General features: G+C 35.6%; 1 protein-coding gene across 2 annotated transcripts in view; it reads left to right on the forward strand.

Annotated features, from left to right (window-relative positions):
- RICTOR (RPTOR independent companion of MTOR complex 2) overlaps positions 1-24,365 on the forward strand; it is a 73,815-nt gene that overhangs the window by 14,783 nt on the left and 34,667 nt on the right. For both annotated transcript variants that reach the window (XM_054652679.2, XM_054652680.2), the window contains exons 3-13: positions 3,068-3,165; positions 11,590-11,654; positions 13,782-13,913; positions 14,854-14,917; positions 18,742-18,868; positions 19,711-19,880; positions 20,133-20,200; positions 21,252-21,319; positions 22,548-22,630; positions 23,260-23,347; positions 24,200-24,290. In XM_054652679.2, the coding sequence (XP_054508654.1) occupies positions 3,068-3,165; positions 11,590-11,654; positions 13,782-13,913; positions 14,854-14,917; positions 18,742-18,868; positions 19,711-19,880; positions 20,133-20,200; positions 21,252-21,319; positions 22,548-22,630; positions 23,260-23,347; positions 24,200-24,290 (1,054 nt within the window). The remainder of the gene's footprint in view (positions 1-3,067; positions 3,166-11,589; positions 11,655-13,781; positions 13,914-14,853; positions 14,918-18,741; positions 18,869-19,710; positions 19,881-20,132; positions 20,201-21,251; positions 21,320-22,547; positions 22,631-23,259; positions 23,348-24,199; positions 24,291-24,365) is intronic.

Here is a 24,365-nt window from a genome sequence, read left to right on the forward strand (position 1 = left end):
CAGTTCTGTAGTGGAAATGTCTGTCATGTTCTCAGTTTTCTCACAGTTTTGTAGCTTTTGCTCTGAAACCCTAGTTTGCTTCAAATTACTTACCTGCTAATAAAGCTTCTGGGAAATACCTGACTGCCCTGCTAAGCGCCACAAACCTGTCTTTACTCAAACTTTTCAGTCTCTAAAAATGAGTTTTTCCTCAGCTGAAACAGGACACAGTGAGGAAAAAGTTGACGTAGCTGCAGTTTTTCATGCAAAAATAGAGGAAAGTGGTTTTAGTGTACATTTTCTTAGGCGACCTTATTATATAGATCTGTCGTTGCTACAGAATTGTTAATATGGGAAATTGTAGTATCGTTGTGTCCTTATTTCTTCACATGCAAACTGACTGCCTTTTTCCACAGGACAGCTTAGGCACTTCGAGTTAATGGCAGCTTTATCAGATAGCCAAATTAGAACATCCATTGCTAATGCACGAGAGGTTTTCTGGGCTAGTCTTGTGATCTTTCCTGTCTGCACTGTGAGCTTTGTTTAGGGGGTTTATTGTGCATATGTAGCCATTTGCACTTTCAAAATCAAAACATAGTTTCAGTCATTTTGGAAAGTTATGTTGCTCTAAAACTGCTTACCTGGGATCTTTCTTGTGGCGTAATGGGGAATTCTACAGGTCCAAAACTGTTGCGAGCCAGGGAAATTCCCACACGTTACCCAAGGCAAGCAAAAGCATAGATGTGAGCCAGACTGCATTTTCAAAGAAATCAGATTATGAAGAAGCTATCTTCGTCTCCTGTTACGTTCTCTTGAAAGTAAGTTTATGATATAAACTATTTCTAGTGCCATTAACTAATCCAGTCTACTTGTTTTCAGTGAGCCCCATCCCTGAAAGTGTTCAAGAGCAGGTTAGATGGGGCTCTGAGCAACCTGGTTTAGTGAAAGATTCCCTGCCCATGGCAAGGGGGTTGGAACTAGGTGATCTTAAAGTCCTTTTCAAAAACCATTCCATTATTTTATGTTTTATGCTATTGCAAACCACCTAAACTGAGTTAAGCCCTGGAAAAGCAAATTGTGCAGAGGAATCCCAAACCTGGTATAGATCCAGTAAGATTCTCACTGTCTCTGATTTCTGTAATCATAAATTTTTTTTTTTTCTTTTTTCCTAGGGATGCAAAGAGGTCCATGCACATATTCCAATTTACATTGAAAGTTATTAGATCCCTGGCTTTACTGTGCATACTGCACAGTGGTGCAAGGTAGCTTGTGTGTCTGATAGTTGACTTTGCGTATGCTCTGAGTAGATTTGCAGTAAAGGATCTTACACATCAAGCTGGTGCTAATAGAAATTGATGCCCACGTTTAAGACTTAGCTTATCTTTCCAAAATCTCACTGATCCTTTGTTTGAAAATTACCAGGATTATAGGATGTGACAGTAGCATGTCTCTACATGTGCTAAAGTTTCATTATAAACACCATAGTCAATACAGTTGCCTACCTTACCCTTGAGTATGCATCTAGCAGCTAATCAAGCTGATGGTAGATGATTTCATCAGCTAATAGACAAAATCTTCATTAACCACAGTGGGTTAGGACGTTTGTACACTTTGATTGGGGTGCCTACCTGTAAGTGTCATAATTTTAAATAGTCTTGATTCCTGGTGACGGTGCAAATACAGGTAGTGTCTGTCCAAGCACATTCTGGAGATATCCTAGTAAGATTGCTACTTATGTTTGCTTTTCTAAATCTGTTTAAATTTTTAAAGTACAGGAAGTGATGTAAAAGCAGGGTTTGTAGAGAGGTAGTGAAGCTGATGCATTCTTTACATCTCCAATGCTTGATTTCTTTTCCATTATGAATAGTACAAACACACTTTTACAAGTAACAGGAATGTAAAAGGCTCTGTATATGCCACAAACTCAGCTGCAGCTGTTCAGTTCTGTAGTCGGAGGCAAGTTTTTCTTACTGAAGTTAGTGTGCACAAAAGCTCTCTACTTGCTGCTTATTAGATGTCAGACTTGTTCTAAAGACTTCATTTTATGAAATGCAGTTATTTCTTCTTTTTGGTGATATATTTCTTTCTGTGGTTTTTACATCTTCAGGAAAGCCTTGGTTTTTCATTTTTCTCAAACTGCTGATACCTGTCCTAAATCAATGTCTAATCTAAAACTCCATGCAAATCCTGCGTCACATTGGTCCCTTTTAAAAACTGCCCTGCCGCAGTACCACCAGGTACAGAACTTACAGCAGTGTCTGTTACAGTAGCTCCCTGGGCCCAGCCTCAGTGCAGCTTGTTCCACTCTGCCTCAATTCCAACCTTAATTCTAAAAGTGACACAAGAGAGTCTCTTCTCATCATGGTGCCTGTTCTTTGTTTTCTAGCAGAATGCAGGATCATCAGTTGGTGTGTGAATAGTGTTTTCTGGGTGGCATTTTTTTTGTTCATCTGTTTTTGTTGGGATTCTTCTTAAGAAGAAAGAAGATGACATTCTTAAGGCTTTTGCTTGCCTTGTAGTTCACTTACCAAGTCACTGGAAAGGCCTAGCCCTCTATTTAAAGCATCATTGTGGAGAGCAATTAATGTAGAGAGCAGAAAAGAGGTCTCATCTTTCCAAAATCCCACCAACTTTTTGTCTGGAGGAGAAAAAAGGAGTGCTGTGGGGTGCCAGTAACATGCTACAGTTTAACTTCTGTTTTTGAGCTTACTTCATCTTTAAATTACAAGGGGATTAACAGTAAAGTTGTTCACTTACAAGATGTAAGGATTGCCATTTCAGGCACTAAATGGATTTCTTTGTCAACTGCAAATCTAAGATACTGATTAAAATCTGCTTTGAAGTAAGAGTGTCTCTCTTCCATGGCCTTTAATATTTGTTCTACAGAACTCAGGTATGCATGGTTTTGGTCCCTGACATAAATCAGACAGATGCTTCTTGGAACAAAAGTGCTCTGCATCACTAACTGAGACCAGGAGAGTACCTATTTTAAATATGAGTATAAATGCATATTGAATGCATGTTTAGATTTTTCTTCTTTTTTATTTTTCTTTTACTGTATCTGCTAATACCCTCTTTTCTTTTGCAGATCCTTGTGATAATATGAGAGAGATTCTCCAAAATGTGGCCAAATTACAGGGCGTGTCAAATATGAGAAAACTAGGTCACTTGAATAATTTTACTAAGGTAAGACCTCAAATAATGTCATAGAACAAGTAATTGTACAGGTAAAATGTTTCATATTTACTCAGACATTGGCTGGGATGTTAATGAAATTGCTTCATATTACAGAACAGTACTTGAAGTCTACATACTGTGGGAAAGGAAGGTAACAAATAAAGACAAGCAAATATGTGAATGCAGAGTTATGCTGAAGTTTGCATATCTGTCCTGCTGGATAAATTTTTGTAATATTTTAGTGCTTAGAAGATGGAAGTATCTTGATCCCAAGTTAATGGGTTAAGTTGCATAACTCAAGCCAAAGATTTGCTTCTTGATGTGTAGAATTAAAATAAAAAATGTAAAATGCCGTACTATCTGAATGTAAACTGATTGAGTATCATGAGGGGGGAGGATTGTATCAATGTACATTATATGGAATGTTTTGAACACTACGCGAATAGGAACTGCAACTTTCAGTGCAGTTTCCATAGTGAAAAAGATTTAAATGGTCCATTTCTGGAATATGTCTTGTGTTGGTGATTTTTGATGTTCTTCTTCGAAATCATGGACCTGTGGCAGGTACGCACTTAAAATACAACAGATGTATTGGAAGCTGTCACTGTGAGCTGATGAGGCAAGAATTAAAAACTTAATGCAGCATGAGGGTGTAAGCTACCAAAAAAAAACTGTGAAAGATTCTCAGAAGGACAAGAAGTAGCATTTTTTGGGTAAAAGAGAAACCTGTGGAGAGAAGCTAAGATGACTCATGGGAGGTGGTCAGGGAGTTAGGGAGAAGGTGTTCATTGTAGGGCATGTGGTGGTTGTGGTTGGACCAGTGTTCAATTTGTCAGTGCAAGGGAAACATGCATTGCACTCAGTGAGGCAGGAGACACTGAAGCTTCAGTGTGGGCATTACCCAGATTGATAGACTGATAGAGGGATGGAGTGTGTTGTACACCTTTCTGATAGAGGGCAATACACCTGAAAATGAAAACTGATTTTCTGTGACTGAGGATGGACCCTGCAACCAGCAGCAGCCAAGAATAACATAGTAGAGGAGAATGTAAGGAATAAAGTAAGGTTTAAATTATGCTTGCAGATAAGTTTGTTACAAAGAATTAAGTAAGACTGCCAGGAGTCTATTTGACATTTTTGAGCCAATCTTAAATGAAAGAGTGAATACTCAAGGGAAGGTGTGGGGAACCAGCTGATACAAGAAGGACAAACATGCATGATAATCTTTGAAATAGGCATCTTGGCTGTTAAAGGCACTCCTTGGGAGATTGATCACTTCAGTGGTAATGTGTGAGATTCGCTTAACAGGATGGTGACTACTGAGAACAAAATCACAGTAACAAATTAATTTGTCTTCTACTGCATTAATAGCAAATCTGTAAGTTCTAAATTTTCTGGATTGGTTCAGAACATGTGTAGGAACGTTCGCTAAGAGGTTCATTTGCTAAGGAACTGAACTTCACACTGAGATCTCTTCCTTGGGCTATTGCTTGTGTCTGTCAGACATCAGCCATTGACAGAATGCTGCTGTTTTCAATGGGATTCCAAAATGTGTTGCAAGAATGCCCTTTATTCTGCTAGAAAAGTCTGATGCATAGCTTGGTTTCTTTTTTGTGATAATCTGGAAACTTTGAAATGTGAATGCTTCCAAAGTCTCTAGTTGCTTTAAAATTAAATAGCTGGATTATGTTTGTAGATGCACAGTTTGTACTGAAAAGTCAATATTTGAACTAGGGATCTTAAAACAGGGTCAATTTTGCTATTGAAAATCAGATATAAAATCAGGTTAAAATCATAACTGTGTTAAATTAATAAATATGCATATTGTAATAAAAGATGAACCAAATATTCTTTTTACAAGGTAGTTTTGAGAGATTGCATAGTAATTGAAGGTTATTTGGGGGTTTTGTTAAACCCAGTGTTCAAAATTGAAAGTACCTACAGAAATGTAAGGATGGTTTTCATAAATTGCACTCAAGACTGGCAGGAAATTACAAGTGTAAAGCAACGTAATAAAATTAAATATGTTGTTTGGAGACAGAGACTGTAGTTCATAACCTGATTTTGATTCTAAATCAGAATCAACGTGTATGAGGGAATCATACTACTCAATTTAATATTGAACACTTGTTCTTATATTCATCTCCCTGGAATATGTATTGCTTACTATTTTGGTTTTAAAAACTCTTCCTATTTTTGTTTGACCTGTAAATGCAGCCATGAGAATAGAATAAAAGTTGCAAGTTGTACTGTGTTGTCTGCCTTGTGGTTGGAACAATTCTGTGGTTTTCATTCCAGTGGTTAAAAGTGAAAGCCTGGAGCTTGGTGAGATGGTTTTATTTCCTTTTTGCACTCTGTTCTTCTACGATGAGTTGGTATAGTCTCAGTTCCTTCTTTGTGAGACAGGAGTGTGAGTAAGATTGATATGCTAAGGGCTGAGGATGTTTGTATCCTGTCTTGGAATTATAGTGAATATGAAATTGATTTGTTTATAAATTGTTGCATTTTGTGGTACATTTTTAAAGAGCTACTTGTTATCTGCAATATTTGTATTATGGACAGGGAAAGGACCTTTGAACATTTTTATAATGTATTTCAGGTAAAATAATATGGCATCTGTTATTCTCCTGCTAGAAATATTAATATACTTGAAAGAAAACATCTGAACTAGTCTAAGCAATTGTTCCCAATTACCCCACATTTTTCCTTCAAAGAGTGTGAATCTTAGTGTTTTAGTTCTTCAGTGAGGGAAAGCAAAATGTTTTTATGACATGGAAACAAGTAACGTAATTTACTCCAATGTGGAGTTTCCTGTCAAGGATCATAGTAGACACCAAGTTTTGTATTATTTTCAGGATATCTGAGGTGTGTTATGTTTAGATTTCTTTATTTGAAACTAGACTGGATTTTTAAGTTGAGATCTGTTCCCCTTACCTCCCTTTTTTTAAGGAGCAGGAACATAATCATTCTTTTAAAATTACTGAACTAGTACTGAACTAGACTTCAGGTTTTTATGTAGAAGTTAAGTACTTTAATTTTTTTTTAAGATAATGCTGATCAGAAGCCAACAGGAGTTGATTTCTAGTCTACTAGTTCATCTGCAAGAATGAGACAGTGAAGCAGATGCTTTACATGAAACTTGTGTGCTTAGGTGCTGTAACTCCTGTTTCATTGCTACTTCCCTTTAAGAGAAATGTTAACTGGTTGTGTTCAGGTTTCCACTGCACCCATTATTACTGTGCAAAGTATTCTTTATACGTGATATTTTACAAAAACTTGCATTTCATTTATCAAGTTTTTGCTAGTACTCCTTAGTAGCTAAGTCATTAGTGTTCGAGTTCTTCACCCTTTGTCTGCAGAACATGAGTTGTTCTTGCTTGACAGGTGGTCTTAAATTTTCTGTTCCAGGAAATTAGCATTCCCAGTCTGTGATGCACAGGCTATGGAAAGGTATGTTTAGTTCTGAATTGCAGCAGCAGCAGACTTAGAAATTTTATCTGCTTTTAATGAGAGCACACTCCTCCTGTGCTTCTTGTCACCTAGTAAATGAAGCTGCAGTTTTGTGCGCAAAAGCTTTTATGAAGTACTGCCTCAATCGATATTCCTTTCAAGCCACTCTATTTAAGCTATGTTCTGACCTGAAAACTGTTTGAGAATTTGACCTCCAATAAATGGTCAGTGACACTTTCAAATGTCACAGCAGTTCACAAGATTGGTATATGCATTTAGCTTCAGTAAGCTGAGTAGGATTACCCATCTCTAATTTATATGGCCGCCTACATAAGGCAAGCACCTTGAAGTTCCCCAGCTTCTGCTGATTAGTACCAAAACATCATGGTTACATCTTTTGGGTTTTCCCCACCCCTATGCAAAACAGTGAGATAAATCATCGAAAACCTGAAGAAACTGTACAATTGCATTTACCTAGTGGAAAATATCTTTGTGATTTGAAGTATTTATTTATAATCCTCTGTTATAGAAGGTTTATCTCACTGGAAGCTTCTGAGAGATCTTTCATACCTTTGTAAAACTAAAAGGGTATTTTAATAACAAGCTGAAAAAGAAATCCACAGATATTGTATGAATTTATGTTTCCTTTCAAAAAGAAAGGAACTTCTTAAAGGACAAAATCAAGCAATTCATTTTAGATACAAATTTAGGAATGGAACAGTATCAGTAATATAGTGATACGGAAAATTATGTTTTCAATCTGTTGAAACTAGTTGTCATTTTTTACTGAAGCTCTATTATTCTGCTCTATGTATCTGTTGGCTTTTGGCTGTGCTGCTGACTTTCACTAGGATGATATGGATTGAGTGGCTTGGATATGAGAGAGACTTTCACGATTATGTCTGATTCACAGTCTGTCACTTTAGAGTCTCTTTGTCTTTTGCAAAACCCAGGTTATCCTAGACTGAATGTATTGCCTGACTGTAACATTCATCCAAGTAGATAAACCACTGACAAAACCTGGAATCTCACAGTGATGTAGCAGATAGGAACAGAACATGTACTTAGAGACATTCAGCTGTGAAACAAATACGTCTAACTCCAGAGTCCACAGTTTCAGTAGGGGCTTCTCTTAAGACTAGTAGTATTTGCTTAAATATTACCAGTGGTGGCTCAAACTGTATTTCCAAAGTTATAATGCAATAGTTACATCCTGAATGCACAGAATAATATAATATTTTTACCTAGTAATTGCTCTGGCTATTCTGCTAAGTATAAACTGGAATGGTCTCAAATGTGCACTCCATTTGTGCATGTTGTTGACCTCCTATGGTTTTGTTGTTCTGAGCTACTGTTTCCAAGACATGTTGATATGTTACTCATATTGCTGTGACTCATCTGAGTAGTATGAAGAACTCATAGCTGACAGTAAACATGAAAGAAACCTTCACTGTAAGTTAGTCACTGTCTGGCCTAGTGTACTTACAATTTTGTCCTAATATTTAATCTTATCCTCAGAGAGTCTTTGCTTTGCCCAGTCACTGTGTATTTGACCACAAATACTAATTTTGAAGTGGACTCACTTGCAGGTTTAATTCACAAAGTATACTCTGTTTGGTTTTGTTTGTACACTTTATATATTTTGATATAAAAATATATAAAGTTTATTGTGTGTATTTAAAAATGTATACTTGTTATAAGTAAGATCTATATATGGAAAATATAAATAGTATCAATGTATAAATAGTTTCATAATTCCAGGTATTATAATCCAGTGCCATTTTTATGAACTATGTCAATGTATAGCCAATGATAGATTTTAATATTTTGGTACTGCTTGTCTACTGAGTTATGCTGTCATGGTATATATGTTAATTGTTAAATCTTACAGGCAAACATATGAGAGTTACTTGACTTTGTCAGGAGTTCAGCCATCTAGAAATACCAGTGCATTTGGGCCAGAATCATTGATTTACTTAATGTTGTTTGAAGGTGAAATGAGAAGAAAGCAATGACATTTTTTAGTATATTTAAGGACAGACATTTATAACATAGCAAATACCCAAGGAATTGGAAGCAGCTGAACAGAGTCTGTTCTTTATAGCAGCTTCCATGACTATTTTTTCCCCCCTTTCAAACTTATAGAAATCCAGCCTTACCAGCCAGCTTGTTTTTTCCTTTCCCTAGGTTAAATAAAGCAAATGGCTCAGCCTTCATGGGTGGATTTTCTACCTGGCTTGTCTATTTTTCTGCTACACGTTTTCCACTTTGCTCTTAAAATATGGCACACAAAATTTTGTTCTTGCAGTTTTGAGAGCAACCGGTAAAATGGAAGAAGTCTTTTAATCTGAAGCATAAAGCAGTCCTATTAGTATTTCCAGAGATAAAATTTTTTTTCTTTTTTCTTTTAAATTAACATTCTGAATGTGAATTTCTGGACATATTCTGTTTCTCTGTTGGCCTACTTTCTTTCTTGTGTCTGTTAATTTGTGGTACCGTGAAGGATATGATATGCTTTTCCTACTATTTAGTTAAATCTTTTTACAGGGTTGGGGCACACCTTTCAAGTCACTGAAACATATTTGAATTCTGATCTTGCTTTCCAACATTTTAGGCCTTTTCTGTATGGAACATATATAAATTACACGGAAGGCTAATATATAAGTATACTGGTGTCCCATTAAAAGGAGAATAAACTAGTAGCTCTTCTCTTTTTTTGTGGGAGAAGTATTTCAGCTGCATGCGCATCAAACATTTCTATAATTATTGCTGTCAAATTCAGAAATTTATATCTAAACAGCAGTTAAACTTGATGAAAGTTTGAACTTGTCAGGTTACATGACTGTTTGAATTTCAAGATAAGGTCAAGTTCTTTTCAGCATCAGTGAAGATGTGTGCAGTGGAAGCACATACATAGTTGAAAACAGTTGGTATTGAGGAGCTAATAACCACTGTATATATTTGGTGAGAGTGACAACCAGACTAGAACTGGTTCAGTGAACTGAATGTTTTTTAGCAGTGCAGCAAATTAGATGGGTTCCTGGAAGAAATGCTTCAGTTTAATCTCAGGACTGCTCAAGATGCAAACCAATGGTAAATGTGTGATAGGAGACTAGCTTCACTAATGCACTAGTGCACACTATAGCAGCTTTCTAAAAAATGGGTTTTTCCTTCATCAGAATTCTATGGGTTTTTTTAAAGTAGGAAAAATAGGCTGTTGAGGACAATCTGCTGTGTTAAGTTAGGATTTCTCATTTGTGTCTGGGGTGGAATGCTGGGGAAAGGTTTAGATGTATAAATGATTAGCCTAAACAGCTATTGATGTAATTGTCTGCAACTGAACAATGAACTGTTTTTACTCACTATCTTCTCGCACTGTTTTGCTTACACTCTGCCAGCCAATTTTTACAGTTCATAAGATGTCAATAGAAATGCTAAAGCAGCAGTGGTGGCCTTAGGCAGTCCAACAACATGGCATAAAAATAGATTGATGTTAGGAAGTGACATACTGTCATAATCAGTTAGTGCATCAATTGTCTAGTTTTATTATCACTGAAACTTGAAAGGTGGTAAAAAAAGGTTATGTAAAAACTTTCCTTATGTTTGACAATTGTCTTTGGTTAAGAAAAATGCAAAATCCAAAATACTTCAATTAAGTTATTTGAGCCCAAACGTGGAGCTGATCCAGGCCAATTTAATAATCTCTCATTAACAGCCTTAAATTTCAGCATTATCACTAAATATTTTTCTTGAAAGACTATTTTGTAAGACATAATGTGATCACTGAATTAGTTTCTACTTGTTGGTTTACTTAAAAGAGGCGGTTCTGTCACTATGTCATTTTTTCAGATGGAGGTAAAGAGTAGAACTGAAGCACGGAACATACTAAATACTTTAACTTACAATAGCCTTGATTTGGCTGTTTGTGTTGTTTATTATAAATTTCTTATTGTTAGCAGTAAATACACATAAAGAATGTGTCACAGGGTTTGATATATCACAGTATTTTCAGAACAGAGGTAATGACTAGTTAGCACAAATACTTCCTGAATTCCTCACTAGGAGAAACTTAATGCTGCGCTGACTTAGAACTGGACACATGCCTGTTTTGAAAACGGAGGACAAAGTGCAAAGCTATTGCAATCAGTATTAGTCACTTGAGTTTTTGGAAGTGCTTAGAGAAGTGCTTTGGGATTTGGACATGATAATATTTTATAATTTTAGCCAGGGATAGTGAGATTACTAGGAATTTCTTTGCTGTTCTTGAAAAGAACAGCATCAGCTCTTCTTACAGAAGAGATTGTTTTCCTTTCCTCAAGAGGCTAAAACATTGGCAACCTAGGTTGCTCCTTTTAAGCCTGGTTTTGGACTTTAAAACTGTGCTTGTAAATCTTCTTTGTTCACAGTGACTACATATGGCTGAAGTGTCCAGTTTGTGACAGTTTATGGCTGTCTTTTTGTGTGCATTAATTCAAACTTTGCTCTGATTTTTCAGAGGTACAAATTCTATAGGATGGGTGGCAGGCCAAGACCAAATGTCAGTTACAGGACACTTGAAATGCCTTCTGATTTTTTTGTATTTCTGTGCTATTGTGACAAAACATGACAGTGGAACATCAGTGTCAGTCTTTGTTTCAAAACTCTTACCAGAGCCCCTGCAGATTTGCTCTGACTTCACTCATTTTTGCTCTCTGCTCAAATTACCAGTTGTAATTTAACCAGTAAAATAGAATGACCAGTACACAACTTACACATGGTGCGACTTTGTTTTGGTATGGAAATCCACAGGTGAGTCTCTGTATCTGGTGTGTATAGGAGCACAATACGTACCACAGAAATTCTCAGGGAAGTCTGAAGCTGGTGTTCTCTCCTTGCTACAAATTAAATTTCTCAGATTTTTTTGAAAGCATTTCCCAAAATCTATAATTCTTCATGGTTATTTTTGGATACCTATAAATAATAGGTATTTTATCTTATTTTCAGCTTCTTTGTAATACTGGCCATGCTGAAGAAAAGTTGGGTTTTACCTATGACAGCATCATTATATGGTAAGTAGTAAAGAGCACTAGGCAATCCTAGGGAACTTCAGTTGTTTAGGTCCAATTAAATAAACTTCATTTATATTTTGAACTAGTATTTTGTATTTATAATATGTCTGAAGCTTCATAATGCAAGTATATAACCTACAAATATTTTAATGAGTAAAATCAGAAATATATTTCTCACTGTTAGGCAAACAGTGACAAACCCTCCAAATTAGAAGTGTAGATTTCTTCATTATATTCCTCCAAGATGTAAAAGTACCTCTCAGTGTTTCAGTAGTTGTAGAAAGCACTTGTAATAAAAAGGTACATCTACAAAATACGGAGGATACTCTTGATAAAGACTCGAGATTTAAAGACCAGTATTTTATGTTGTACTGGTGTGTATATGTCCATGAAGCTCTACTTGCCTTGCTACTACATGTCCTGTGTATATTCTTTTAAGTGGAATTTCTGTCTGTTTTTTGGCCATTTTGACTGTCAGATGTAACTACATGCTTATTTGCACACAGATGTTTTTAAATTTGTCTTGAAGACCAGCACTGGTGACAAAAGCAAAGATCTAATATTTAATGCATTTCTGTGTTCTTTCAATTTAGATCTCACTTAAGCAGAAAAGGTTAGGAAAGCTAATTGCTCTTTGAGCAAAATGTTGGGAAACTTTGTGTAATTGTTTTCTAGCTAAAACTGATGTCTCTATCTTTTTGACTAGATATATGTTTTCATTGCATACCTAAAGATAGTGACAGATCTCTTTTTGGCAGATTTTGCTTTTGAGTGTTGAATCTCATGATAGTCTTTTCCTTTGTAGTGGTTTCAGTTCATTAACTGGTCTACAGCTTCCTCACAGGGGAAGAGGAGGAGGAGCCTCTGATCTGGTCTTTCCATTGACCAGTGAGAGGACCCCAGGGAATGGCCTGAAGTTGTGTTAGGGGAAGTTTAGGTCAGGTATCAGAAAAAGGTTCTTCACCCAGAGGGTGGTTGGGTAGCAGAACAGGCTCCCTAGGTAGCCTGGCAGAGTTCAAGAAGTGTTTGTTTGGACAATGCTCTCAGGCTCGTGGTATGATCCTTGGGATTGTCCTGTGCAGGGCCAGGAGTTGTACTCAAAGATCTGTGGTATCAGGAATACACTCAGTATCAGTGCAGGCGGGGCTTGAACTGATTGAGAGCAGCCCTGCTGAGAAGGACTTGGGGATCCTGCTGGATGAGAGGCTGGACATGAGTCAGCAGTCCTGTTGTCCAGTTTTGCAAGTCCAGAAATCCAGCTCTGTCCTGCATCCAAAGCAATGTGGGTAGCATATTCATATTACAGGAAAGATGGTTTTGAAACAAGTCCCTATTTGGTGCTGAAAGTAATCATCAGTTCATCTTTTTTGCAAATGGTATGGCAGCCTGCTTTGTCTAGGTATCACCTGGGAGTAGGCCCCTGTTACAGTGACTTACCCTGGCCAGGTATTCACCAAAAGACTCTGAAGATATTTTGCCTTGGAGTAGCTGATTACCATGTAGGACAACCCTAGAATAAGGAAAAAAAAACCCCAAACCTTTTTAGAAGTAGAAATTCAGTCTCAGTGGATGAAGTATTTATGATCTTAGATGTCCAGTGAAAAATCCTCTTAGAAAGTGTCATTGGGAGGTTGAGGATTCCCACCCCACCCTGCATGTTGTTGAGGAAGAGGGACGAATATGTTGAGGGCCTTCAAAAGGACAGTGTGCTACCTCATGCTTTCTAATTCAATTTCTAGAGTTCTTCCATATCTCATTTCTTCTTATCTACCTTATTTTACCTCTTAATTTTCTTGGACTAGAATTATGGTCAGCTGTTTTGTCAAATAACTTGTGTACAGGTTTTCATTCTGTGTCGTTTCAAGGATGTATAAGCTGTTAATTGGGGGAAAAACTCATTTGTGGCTTTTTAAGATTAATATATTGTCTACATCTGCCGACCAGGATGAAGGGTTGCCTTCTAGGTTGCACATGAGAAGACCTGAAAGTCAGAAAATTAGTTCAGAACGTTTATTTTTAAAAATCCTACTTTTTGTCTTAAATGAGTGAGTTGTAGCTGCATGTCAGATGGTGAAGTCTTACCTGCTGCCTAATAGTTGTTTGTCCCTCTTGTTTTCTTCATTCTAGTCTGAGGTTAGCTTTACTGAATGAAGCAAAAGAGGTGCGAGCAGCAGGATTGCGAGCCCTCCGCTATCTCATTCGAGACTCCAGTATTCTCCAGAAGGTGCTAAAGTTGAAAGTGGATTATTTGATAGCCAGGTAATTTTTCTCTTTCTTCTTGTTGCAAGTTGTAAAGTTCTAAATCACTTACCTTTTCATGGTTGATACAGGAGAGAAGTGTTTCCATAGTCTCTTACGGTTTTAGTGAGTAGTTTTAAAAAATCCTTTTTGCTTCAACAGAATATTTAATCAAAATAGTTAATCCAAATAAAATTCTGTCCTAATATATGATACATTACAAGTATCCAAATAATTTCTACTTCTAGTCATAATTGCCATTAACAATTAATATGGTTGAAATATTAATAATTTTCATGTCTTTAGTTTTTGTATGGGAATTGTTTGATTCTTTGTATTATCACATTGCTGTAATAGTTGATGTCCAAGAATTTGTAGTCTAAATATAATCAATGACACAACAGAAAAGTACCAATGGGCAAACCAACAGTGAGATAATACAATCAGCATGATGAATAGATATAAATAATAGCATTTCTAGTGCTTCCTGTAATGAAATTTTTTATTTAATATGCTGGTACAGATGTGTGTGAATTTAATTTCTGTTTATAAATATACACATGTAATTTTAGTGTGCTGTTCAACCTTTTTGAAGCAAAAGGACTTTTCTGATTTCAAACTCTGAAACACTCAAGGTGTGTTGATGTGAAACATTAGAAATATTTGGTGTGGTCTCATTTGCAAATGACAAATGCAGCTGCCTTGGAAAATAGTTGTTGAAGCATTATGCTTTGCCATTTTATATTTGAGAGCATTTTAGTGACTTAGTTGTAATGAAAATAGCGGAGAAAATATAAACCAAACCTAACTGATGTATCATAATGAGTATATTTGCTGAAAAGTGTAGTTTTTAAACCATAAGTCAATTATTTTTCTTTTGTACTCATGTGCATAAATATTAACATGAGGTATTAACCATTAAGGTGAAAGTTACAAAATGTGTTTTTTTAACTTACTTTAGGTGCATTGACATACAGCAGAGTAATGAAGTAGAAAGAACACAAGCACTTCGATTAGTCAGAAAGGTAAAATCTCCTATGTATGGTTGTATCTGCTGTGCCACTCAATTGTGCTGACTCCTGGCTGTCTCCATCAACAGTGCTTTTTCACAGTCTCTAATACCTTGCTTTACCTTTATCATGTAATAAAGCTGATAATTTAAAAGACAGAAAAATGTAGTGAAGAGAGTTGTTTTGGTTTTACAATTTTACCATTTAGAATCTCAAGTGTGCTAGAAAAATCATGCTTACTGGACAAGGTTTGGGAAACACTTATCAAAGAGTGAATGCAAGGGCATAAAAACAACATTAAATATTGAAATTATGATTACTTCATTGTATAGTTTGTTTAAACATCTGTGAATCAGAGATTGGGAGATTTTCTGCCATGCAAGATCTGAGACAAATTGTCACTGAAGTGATCATTCAAGGAATGCTTATAACCTTACTGCTTTGTTGGTAGCAGTTGATGCTGTCCACAGGATTTTGTCTCAGATACTCAATGAAATATGTTTAGTCTGTGATGGTTACTGTGTTTTAAATCTCATGGATGTGAGATTTAAAAGGATGGTTGCTGCATTTTCAAGTTCATCCTAGAAAAATTGGCATATAGACGTGCTAAATGTACTCAGGAAACATAATATCCTGCCTTTGTGCTGGACTTCGCTGTTCTTTATTGTTCTCATATTCTTATAGAAACTACCGAAGACTGGAGTAAAGCTTGAAGTAGTTGAAGAATGGTTCCCCAGGAGTACTGTCTGTGTTAAATCTCTTTCTGTGTTTTAAATCTATCTAAATATATTTTCTGTCTCACAGGAGATACAATGTACTTGATTAACAATTGTGCCAAAAAGGAGAGTTTTTAAGTATTAAAGACATCTGCCTCCAAACCCAAACAGGACAAAAACAAACAAAAAAGCCCCAGTATGAAGGAACAGGTCCTTAAAGAAGTTTTTATTATAAAAGTTTTTTGTGAATCTACTTTGAAAGAAGAGCTTCAGTGTAGACTCATCAGAGGATAGAAGCACATCCATAATCAGTTTTATTTGGGTCAGAAATTTGTCCTCATTATTTCTGGGCTTTTTTGAGCATTTTCTACTTGAACAAAAACTTCTGTCTTGCATGAAAGAAGAGACAGCAAGAGAAACAAATTCATTAGCTTGATCTGAAAAAAATTATGGTCAAAGAGAAGCATCAAAGAAATCATACAGCTGACCCTTGGTGGGTTTTTTTCCTTTGTTGTGGTGCAAGGATATTGGTGTGCACCAGGTCTGTGCATCAAACGCACAGGCTGTGCAGCCACACTTGTGGTTCCTTGATGCTGAGAGCTGTGTTGATGGAAAGCCTTTTCTAGCATCTTTTGCTAGTTACCTATAACATTGTTTTCTTAAAAGACAGTGTCAGACCAACAAAAAGCCACCCAGCCTGCTACCACTAAAGTTAACAGCTTCCTCATGTGCTGTCTAGGCCACAGCAGTTAAGCATGCATTGGCATAGAGCAGTCAATGCTCAAGAAATTCTCTCACAAGGAATACTGTGCTTCTTGAATAGCATAATCTGTATTTTCACACTGTCTTTTTGTTACCTTGTTCTTGCCCTTCTTCTCCTTCTGTCTTCATCTCCCTCAGTGTCTCAGATTTAGTGATTTGATGCCAGGATTGCTAAAAGATTAGGAATAGGACCCTATAATATAAATGACTAAAAGGAAAGAATAAATGGTGCAAAAAATGAAAAAAAGCTAACAAACTTGTTCAGAAGATAATTAACTGTGAAACTGAATTGGGTTTTGCCAGTATCACAGAACTATTCTATCTATCTATCTAACTATTCTATCACATCTAATTTCAAGATGTGGCTCTTTAACCTCCTCTTAGGTAGTAAAAATGTCTGTGAGAATTGCATACATTAAAATTAAAACCTTCTCTTTTCTTTCTTTTCATAGAGAAGAACAACAAAATATAAAATAGTAATACTTCTTTATGAATTTAGAAAAGGCAATTGTAAACTTTGTTTTAAAAATATTAGGTTTAAATGGTGTGTATGTAGATTTAAAAAAATCTAACTTTTTAAACTTGATCTCAAATAATTTTTGAAGGCAGAGTGCTCACTGCCTGTTTTGACTGTAATCACCTCTACATTTGCGGGTAAAAGTCTTACAATTTAGTAATATCTTAAGCCATGAAAAGGATGTCATGAAGTTGCTTCCGGAAGCATTTTTATATCTGATAGAAGTCAGTAACACATTTCTTTTAAATTTTATGGTCCAGGTGTTTTCTTTTTAAAGCAGAAGTCAGGGTTAGATGCAATATGAGCCATGTTCTTTCTTCCTCTTTCCTAAAGGAGTCTTAAAAGACCAAATTCATACTCTCTATTACTTATTTCATTGTAGCTACTTAAAAGTAGCTTTCCTTTACCTGTCCTTGGTCTTTAGAACTGCATTTTAATACAAAGAACAGACACAAAGTAAATGAGGAAAATTGTTTATTCTACTGATGTGTTTAGAATTGAGTGTTACAAGAAACCTTTCCTTCTCTTGCCTGCAAAGCAAAGAAGACAGTGAAGCAGAGCAGCTTGTGTCCTCACAGGAAGTCCCATGTCAATATCAGTAGCAAACAAGTTGCAATTTCTAGAGTGGATTGGTGCACCTATTCTATTGCTTATTCTTTTTTCTTCTTCCAGTGTAAAAGTGAAAGAGTGTGTGGGTGGGAGAGAATTTGTTTTCTCTTTAAAGTCCTATCTTAAAACTTCCTGTTTCATTGGCATTAACGTTATATATAACAAGAAGCTTCTCAAAAACATATATTTAAAGATAGATTTGTTAAAACTCTTTCAATATTTTGGTCATAATTGTTGATCCCCTCTCATTTTAACATCTCTGCAAAAAAAGGTAAAAAACTAATCGTCTTTGTACAGATACCTACAACACATCAAAGGAAGATGTAAAGTGGATGTAGGACAAAATATTTTTGGAAGAATTACAAAGATAAGCCTGGTTTTGTTGAAAACAAAAAAGAAGATAAGCAAAAGCATGGGAAACTAGTTTTAATTTTTTAGGTGCTTGATGGATATTGAATATTTTTTTATGTCTCATTTTTGTAGAGAAAAAAAGGTGACATGGCTGAGTGGGCTATAAAACATTGCACTGTTCCCTTTTTAGGCAGTCAGACAAAAACCTGCTTCCTCCTTAGTAATACATTAGTTTAGTGATCTTCTTGTTCCAGCAGGATATGTCTATTTAATTTTCATAAATTAAAAAAATGTGAACAGTTTCTCAGCCTTTGTAATCAAAGGCTCACTTGAGGGACAGTCAAGAGTTGGTGTATTGGTTGTTCAGGAATGGTTTTCTTTAGCTTTTAATGCATCTTGCTCCTTAATCTGGTGTGAATTCTGAGTATCTCAAACTAACAGCTGAGGCTTTCTGTAGTGCAAAATGTCCTTAATAGTAGATGAGTTTGTAGTTGATTCTGTGTCATTGGATAATGTCAATATTTTGGCATACTGGACACATTGGATAATGTTGTCAAGATATTTTTGGGAAAAAAATCCTATGATGAAGGTAGTCCTAATTCTCACTGCAAAAAACATCTTTTTAAATTCTTTCATATTAAGATAAAATATAAAAACAAAAAACGGAAACACAAAGAGAATGGTAAAGTAAATTGACAAACAAATTGAAATTGAAAAAAATTTCAAGAGCAAAATAAATAGCTGTGAAGATTCAGCAGATACAGCCAAGTAATAGGCAGACTGGTCTGTCTAGCTGTGAATATGTAAGTGTATTGAGGTGAATATGTAAGTGTATTTAGAGAAATGTAAAGAAACCAGAAGGCTTTTTCTTTCCTTTTTGGCAGATGATCACTGTGAACGCTTCATTGTTCCCCAGTTCTATTACTAATTCTTTGATAGCAGTTGGAAATGATGGTCTTCAAGAAAGAGACAGAATGGTTCGAGCATGTATAGCCATTATCTGTGAGCTAGGTAAGATAATTTTTCTTAGTGTTCAGTTTTGACATGGTTGTCGTTCACAGTACTTGTTTAATAAGGAATTAGATGTTAAGTGTTCCTATCAACAGTTTAATGGATTTTAGTTATTTGTATGATATAAACCAAAATGACTTAAAAGCTATTTATGTATCATAGGCAAAGGTTTCAGGTTTTCATCTTTTCCTTCAAGACTTGACAGTTTTTGGTTTGCCTTAAAAACATTTCTCTACTGCAGTTGGAGTTTTTTAAAGTAAAGGATTTGAAATAGAGAGACTTCCATACACAAGATGCTTACAAATTTAGAAGAGTTCAGAGAACAGCAAAATATCCTCATTTTAAAAAAATTTTGGGGTGGGTACTGTAGTTGTCAGGACAGTGGTTTATACTAACTCCCTAAACTTTCATTTGGCTGCTATTTTTTAAAGGTTTTCAAAATTAATCAGTGGGAAATAATTCAGTAATTTGTTTACAGGATTAAAGTTTCTGTTTTACAGAAATAAACAAAATGTTACTCTTATTTCAGTATAAATATTTTATCTATGTTGGTTCAGTGAAGCATGAAAACTCTTCATGGGAAAATCCAGAAACTGCTATATGGAAACTTGGTTGGGAGTTAAACTGGGAAATGGCCCAATTGGAGACTGAGTGACCAGTATTTTTGTGTATGATAAATGAATCCAAAATCACCATTCATTACCAGTGTCAACTAGTTCCATGTGCCTCAGCAGTGTTCAGGATAAATAAGATACCCATACTAGAGATGACGAGATTGTCATATACCATGAAATGTTTTATCTTAGATCACTGGCCAAAATTACCTGTTTTCCTTTATCTAGCTCTTCAGAATCCTGAGGTGGTGGCTCTTCGGGGTGGTTTAAGTACCATCTTGAAAAATGTGATTGACTGTCAGCTAAGCCGAATAAATGAGGCTCTGATAACTACAGTTTTGCACCTCATTAATCATCCAAAGACCCGACAGTATGTGCGAGCAGATGTAGAATTAGAGGTTAGTACAGTTTTATTTGTTTAGTGACAGAAATTAAACACTTTATTACTCATTAAAATGTTTTACTTTTGTCTCAGATTTCCTGTGTGTTAGCGCGCAGTGTCTAAGATAAAAGATAAAATGTTTTAGGCTAAAAGCCTGAGACTTATGAAGCAGAAATAATACAACAGTGTGGAGTGGGACTGAGGAAAGGGCACTAGCGACTTAACTGTATTTTCATGTGAAAATAATGCGTGTCTTTCTTTTGTTTAGCGAATTTTAGCCCCTTACACAGATTTTCACTACAGGCATAATCCAGACACAGCAGAAGGACAACTCAAGTAAGTGTTAGTGCTGCTACTTGTGCCATCAGTTATGTTCATAGCATTGGAATTGAGCTGTACTTCCTTCCAAATACTAAATTTCTAGAAGTTGAATTTTGTAGGCCAGAGTACAGTTTTCTAAAATACTGTTAAGAATTTAAGGGCTTGTTTAGCCTAGAGAGGAGAAGGTTGAGGCACCCCCTCTGCTGAATAGCAGCCTTTTTACTACCTATGAAAATGCTTTCAAGATGATATAGCCAGGGCCCTTCATGGCGGTGTAAGGTGGGAGGACAGGAAGCAACAGAGACAAATTGTAGCAAGAAATATTTCAACTTGATATTAGGGGCAGTGGGGATGATTTTATATATGAGGCTGGTCAAGAGTTAGAATATGTTGTCCAGAGAGGTCCTGCTGCCTTGAGTTTCTAGCACCCAGCTGGATAAAGCCTTGAGTTTTTTTGCAGGTATTCCAAGCTGAGTTACAAAAGCTTATATACCTCCTAAAGCTCTGGACACTGTAAAGGCATTTACTGAGTTCTTGCAGAGGGGTTGAACTATGATGACCTTTAAAAGTGCCTTCCAAAGCAAACCATTCTATGTTTCTATAATCTGGCCTAGTCTGATAACAGACTAGGTGATTTGGACTAAAGAGAGATCTCCTGAGGTGGCTTACAACTTGAATTATTCAGGATTTTTTAATTATGAAACAGGATTAGATGCTTAGGTCTGGGTAACTGAATAAGGTCCAAATCTTTACATCTCTGCTCTAGACTTAGTGTCAATGTAGGTGCAGAGTGATACATATGACCCCTTGGGGTGTTTTTTATGTTATCCTCCTGTGGAAACTCCCCTGGCAGAGAAAAAGTAACAATAATCAAAAATTCTAAACCTTTTCTGTGTCTATATACATTGTGTAAATACATATGTACACATATATGCATACATAAAATACTTCTTTTACTCTGGATTTTGTCCCCTATCTCAGTTAACTACCTTTTAATAATAATACTGTAGTATTGTTTGTTTTGTAATTATTACCTGCATTGTGACATTTTTTGTTTCACTGGCAGAGAGGACAGAGAAGCGCGATTCCTGGCTAGTAAAATGGGAATAGTGGCTGCGTTTCGATCATGGGCAGGTAAGACTTGTTTATTTGTTGGAAATTGGATGATCAGAAGTGTGATTTTATCTCTACTTAATGACACATGATCTGTCTCGTTTGATATGTCTTAATTTCTATCAATACCTTCCTACAATGGAACTTAATATGTGTTTTGATACTGTAAAATTGGAGGATGCAATGCATAGTTTTCTTAGACTCCTGAGAAGGCATAGCTTTTCCTCTCCTGTGTAAAATGCCTTATAAATTACATTTTGATGGTCATTCTTGAAATCTAATGTGTTAAAAGGTGTTTAAAATAACATTCATATCATAAGAACTTGCATTTGAGATGGTTCTGCCACTGTAAATGAAGTCTTTTTGTCTGTGTTGAGATATTGGCAAATATTTCATCTGCTTTTGCTATAGCTGAAGAGAAATTGGAAATGGACATAGCAATTTTTCATGTAGAAGATATTTCTAAATCAAAAAAGGTTGTTTTTTTTTTTCATTTTACTAAATCCTTTCTCTGTGATATTACAATATGTGAGATGAAGGTACTGCCTCAGGGATTGCTTTTTTTTTTTTCAAGACACTGTCTTGCAGATTTAAATCAGTTAATATAAACATTTACCAAAATTTTGAGTGGAGTTTTTCCAGGCTATACTTAAGCTGTTTCGCGACACTATTTGTGTTATTTTTTTAAATTCTGACAATGATCACTAAGCTTAATTTTAATATTTAGGTATCTTTCAAGTTTCTTGTGTGTTCTCACATGCTTGAAGAGGAAGCATGTGATGACTTTGAAACTTTTCAGAAAACAGTTTCTGATAGGTGTGTTACTGCATCTTCCTGGACTCAGACACTTAGATCTAACAGCTGTTAGAATTCCCCTGAGACTAAAGGGAAATGAATTAATTTGTTAGGTTAAGATACAGCTTTTGATTGAAATACCTAACAGTTCTGCTCAGATGATGAAAACCTTCAGACTGAAGAGTTACTCATTAGAGACACTTTCATCTTTTTCTCATTTCTTCCATACATATGTTGTTTTCACAGGTAACTTTTGAGTACTGTTCACAATGGAAGGACAAAAGTAGCACAATTTTTTAATGAGGAAATAAAGTTTTGTGATTAGTAACTTTTTTTTTCATGTTATTTTCATGTTTTTCACTTATTTTCAATCTGGAAATCTAATTTAAAAATGTGTCTATTGTCCTTTCTTTTGTTGATGAGGGAATATTGTTATACATTTAATATTTTCTAGGTATTATCAGCCTGTGCAAACCTGGAAATTCTGGGATTCAGTCTCTCATTGGGGTACTCTGTATACCAAATATGGAAATCCGGGTAGGTGGTGAATATTTAGTACTGATAATATACTTACTGGAATATATTACTGAAATAATACTTAATATTTTAATTAAGTTATTCTTAACTTTTAAACAATTAAGTGGTTTAAATAAATACAGACTCCAGTTATGAAACAGCTGTTCCTGAGTTTATTTAACCCCCCAAAGTTCAAGTCTGTAATTCAGTTATAAAATTCCTACGAAATTGGGAAGCACACCATGTGTATGTGACAAAATGGAGAAAAGTTCATAAATAAGTTTTTACTCTGGTACAGATCAACGCACGTTTACAGTAGCTGCAGTCGCAAGTTTAGAGCATAATAATCAGAGTTGAATTCCAGGTAAAAAAATGTTTCTTCACAAATTAAACTTAATAGAGAAAAGTTGATGGTTCCAGATGTAACTATTGTAAAAATTTGCAGTCTAAGTAGCCTGAACTACTGTAGCATTCATAGTGACAATAAGAGACAATTCAAAAGTAAAAAAACCTCATCCTCTCTTCTCCAGTTTATTTCCATTTGTGAAAAAAACACTGCAACAAATGCACCAGTGTTAGCACTCTAGAAATCTTAAGGGACAATTTTGTAAATCTGTAAAATTCCTGTTGTGTTATGTTTTCTTTGGTAGCGAGGTCTGCTTGAAGTTCTCTACGATATATTTCGCCTTCCTCTCCCTGTTATTGCAGAAGAATTTATTGAGGCACTTCTCAGTGTAGGTAAGTATTTTAAACAATTCACATAAGAATTCTGTGTATTAAACTCCTATACAAATTTAAAACCTCTGCTGTCTCCTATGTAGCGTAAATAGCCTTTGTTTTATCGCTGAATTTAATTTAATTCAGGGTGCTCTGAAGTCCTGTCTGAAATTCTTTATCACCTGTTAAGTATTATAAGTTTGATGAAAGATCAGCATAGTTAGGCATTAATGCAAAGACTGTAAGGTCAGCACTACAGATTAGACTTCTTTGAACTGTTAGGAATATTCAGAATTGTGGATGTGTTAGTGAATACTACAGACAAGTTATTAGTCAGTCTTTTCTGTATATTGTCTATCTGTTAGTTGTCTCCATTGTCCTTAGACTGCTGCTTTTTTGAGGGCAAGTGCATGCTTATTCGTGTCTTTAAATTTAACCAAGTTAGTATTTTACCTTTAGAATTAGTCCTTTGTAAACCCAAGAGAAGTGTCTGCTTTTTTAAATTTATAAGTAAATAAATCATTATTTGTTGCAAACTTTCTACTCCTATATATGGATATCCCTTGTAACATTTTAGGTGCTAATGGTATTTTCTCTTAAACATGTTTAATACGTTTATGAATTGGAAATATCACTGTTTTTGTTGACACTTAGATACAATCTTTGTCCTAGCTTTCAAGGTACCCTTGCTTTGTTCAGGACTGTGGACTAGATGACTTGTTAGAGATCCCCTCTGACAAAATTTTCTGTAATTTGAAACCACCTGAAATAATATTTGCAGTCAAGGGTTATTATTTACATACAGACTGCCATTATAATAATATTGTAAAAGCCATGTTTATAATTACCATTGTCCATATTTTTTTGTTCTAGATCCAGGCAGGTTTCAAGACTGCTGGAGACTTTCTGATGGCTTTGTAGCTGCTGAGGCTAAAACTGTTTTACCCCATCGAGCCAGGTCAAGGTGAGGATTTAATGACTTTAACTTAGTCAAAGCCATTCCTTTTCTTTTGTTTTGTGGCAGTGTGGACAAAACGTT

Source organism: Agelaius phoeniceus, chromosome Z (genome assembly GCF_051311805.1).
Source record: "Agelaius phoeniceus isolate bAgePho1 chromosome Z, bAgePho1.hap1, whole genome shotgun sequence".
Lineage (NCBI taxonomy): Eukaryota > Metazoa > Chordata > Aves > Passeriformes > Icteridae > Agelaius > Agelaius phoeniceus.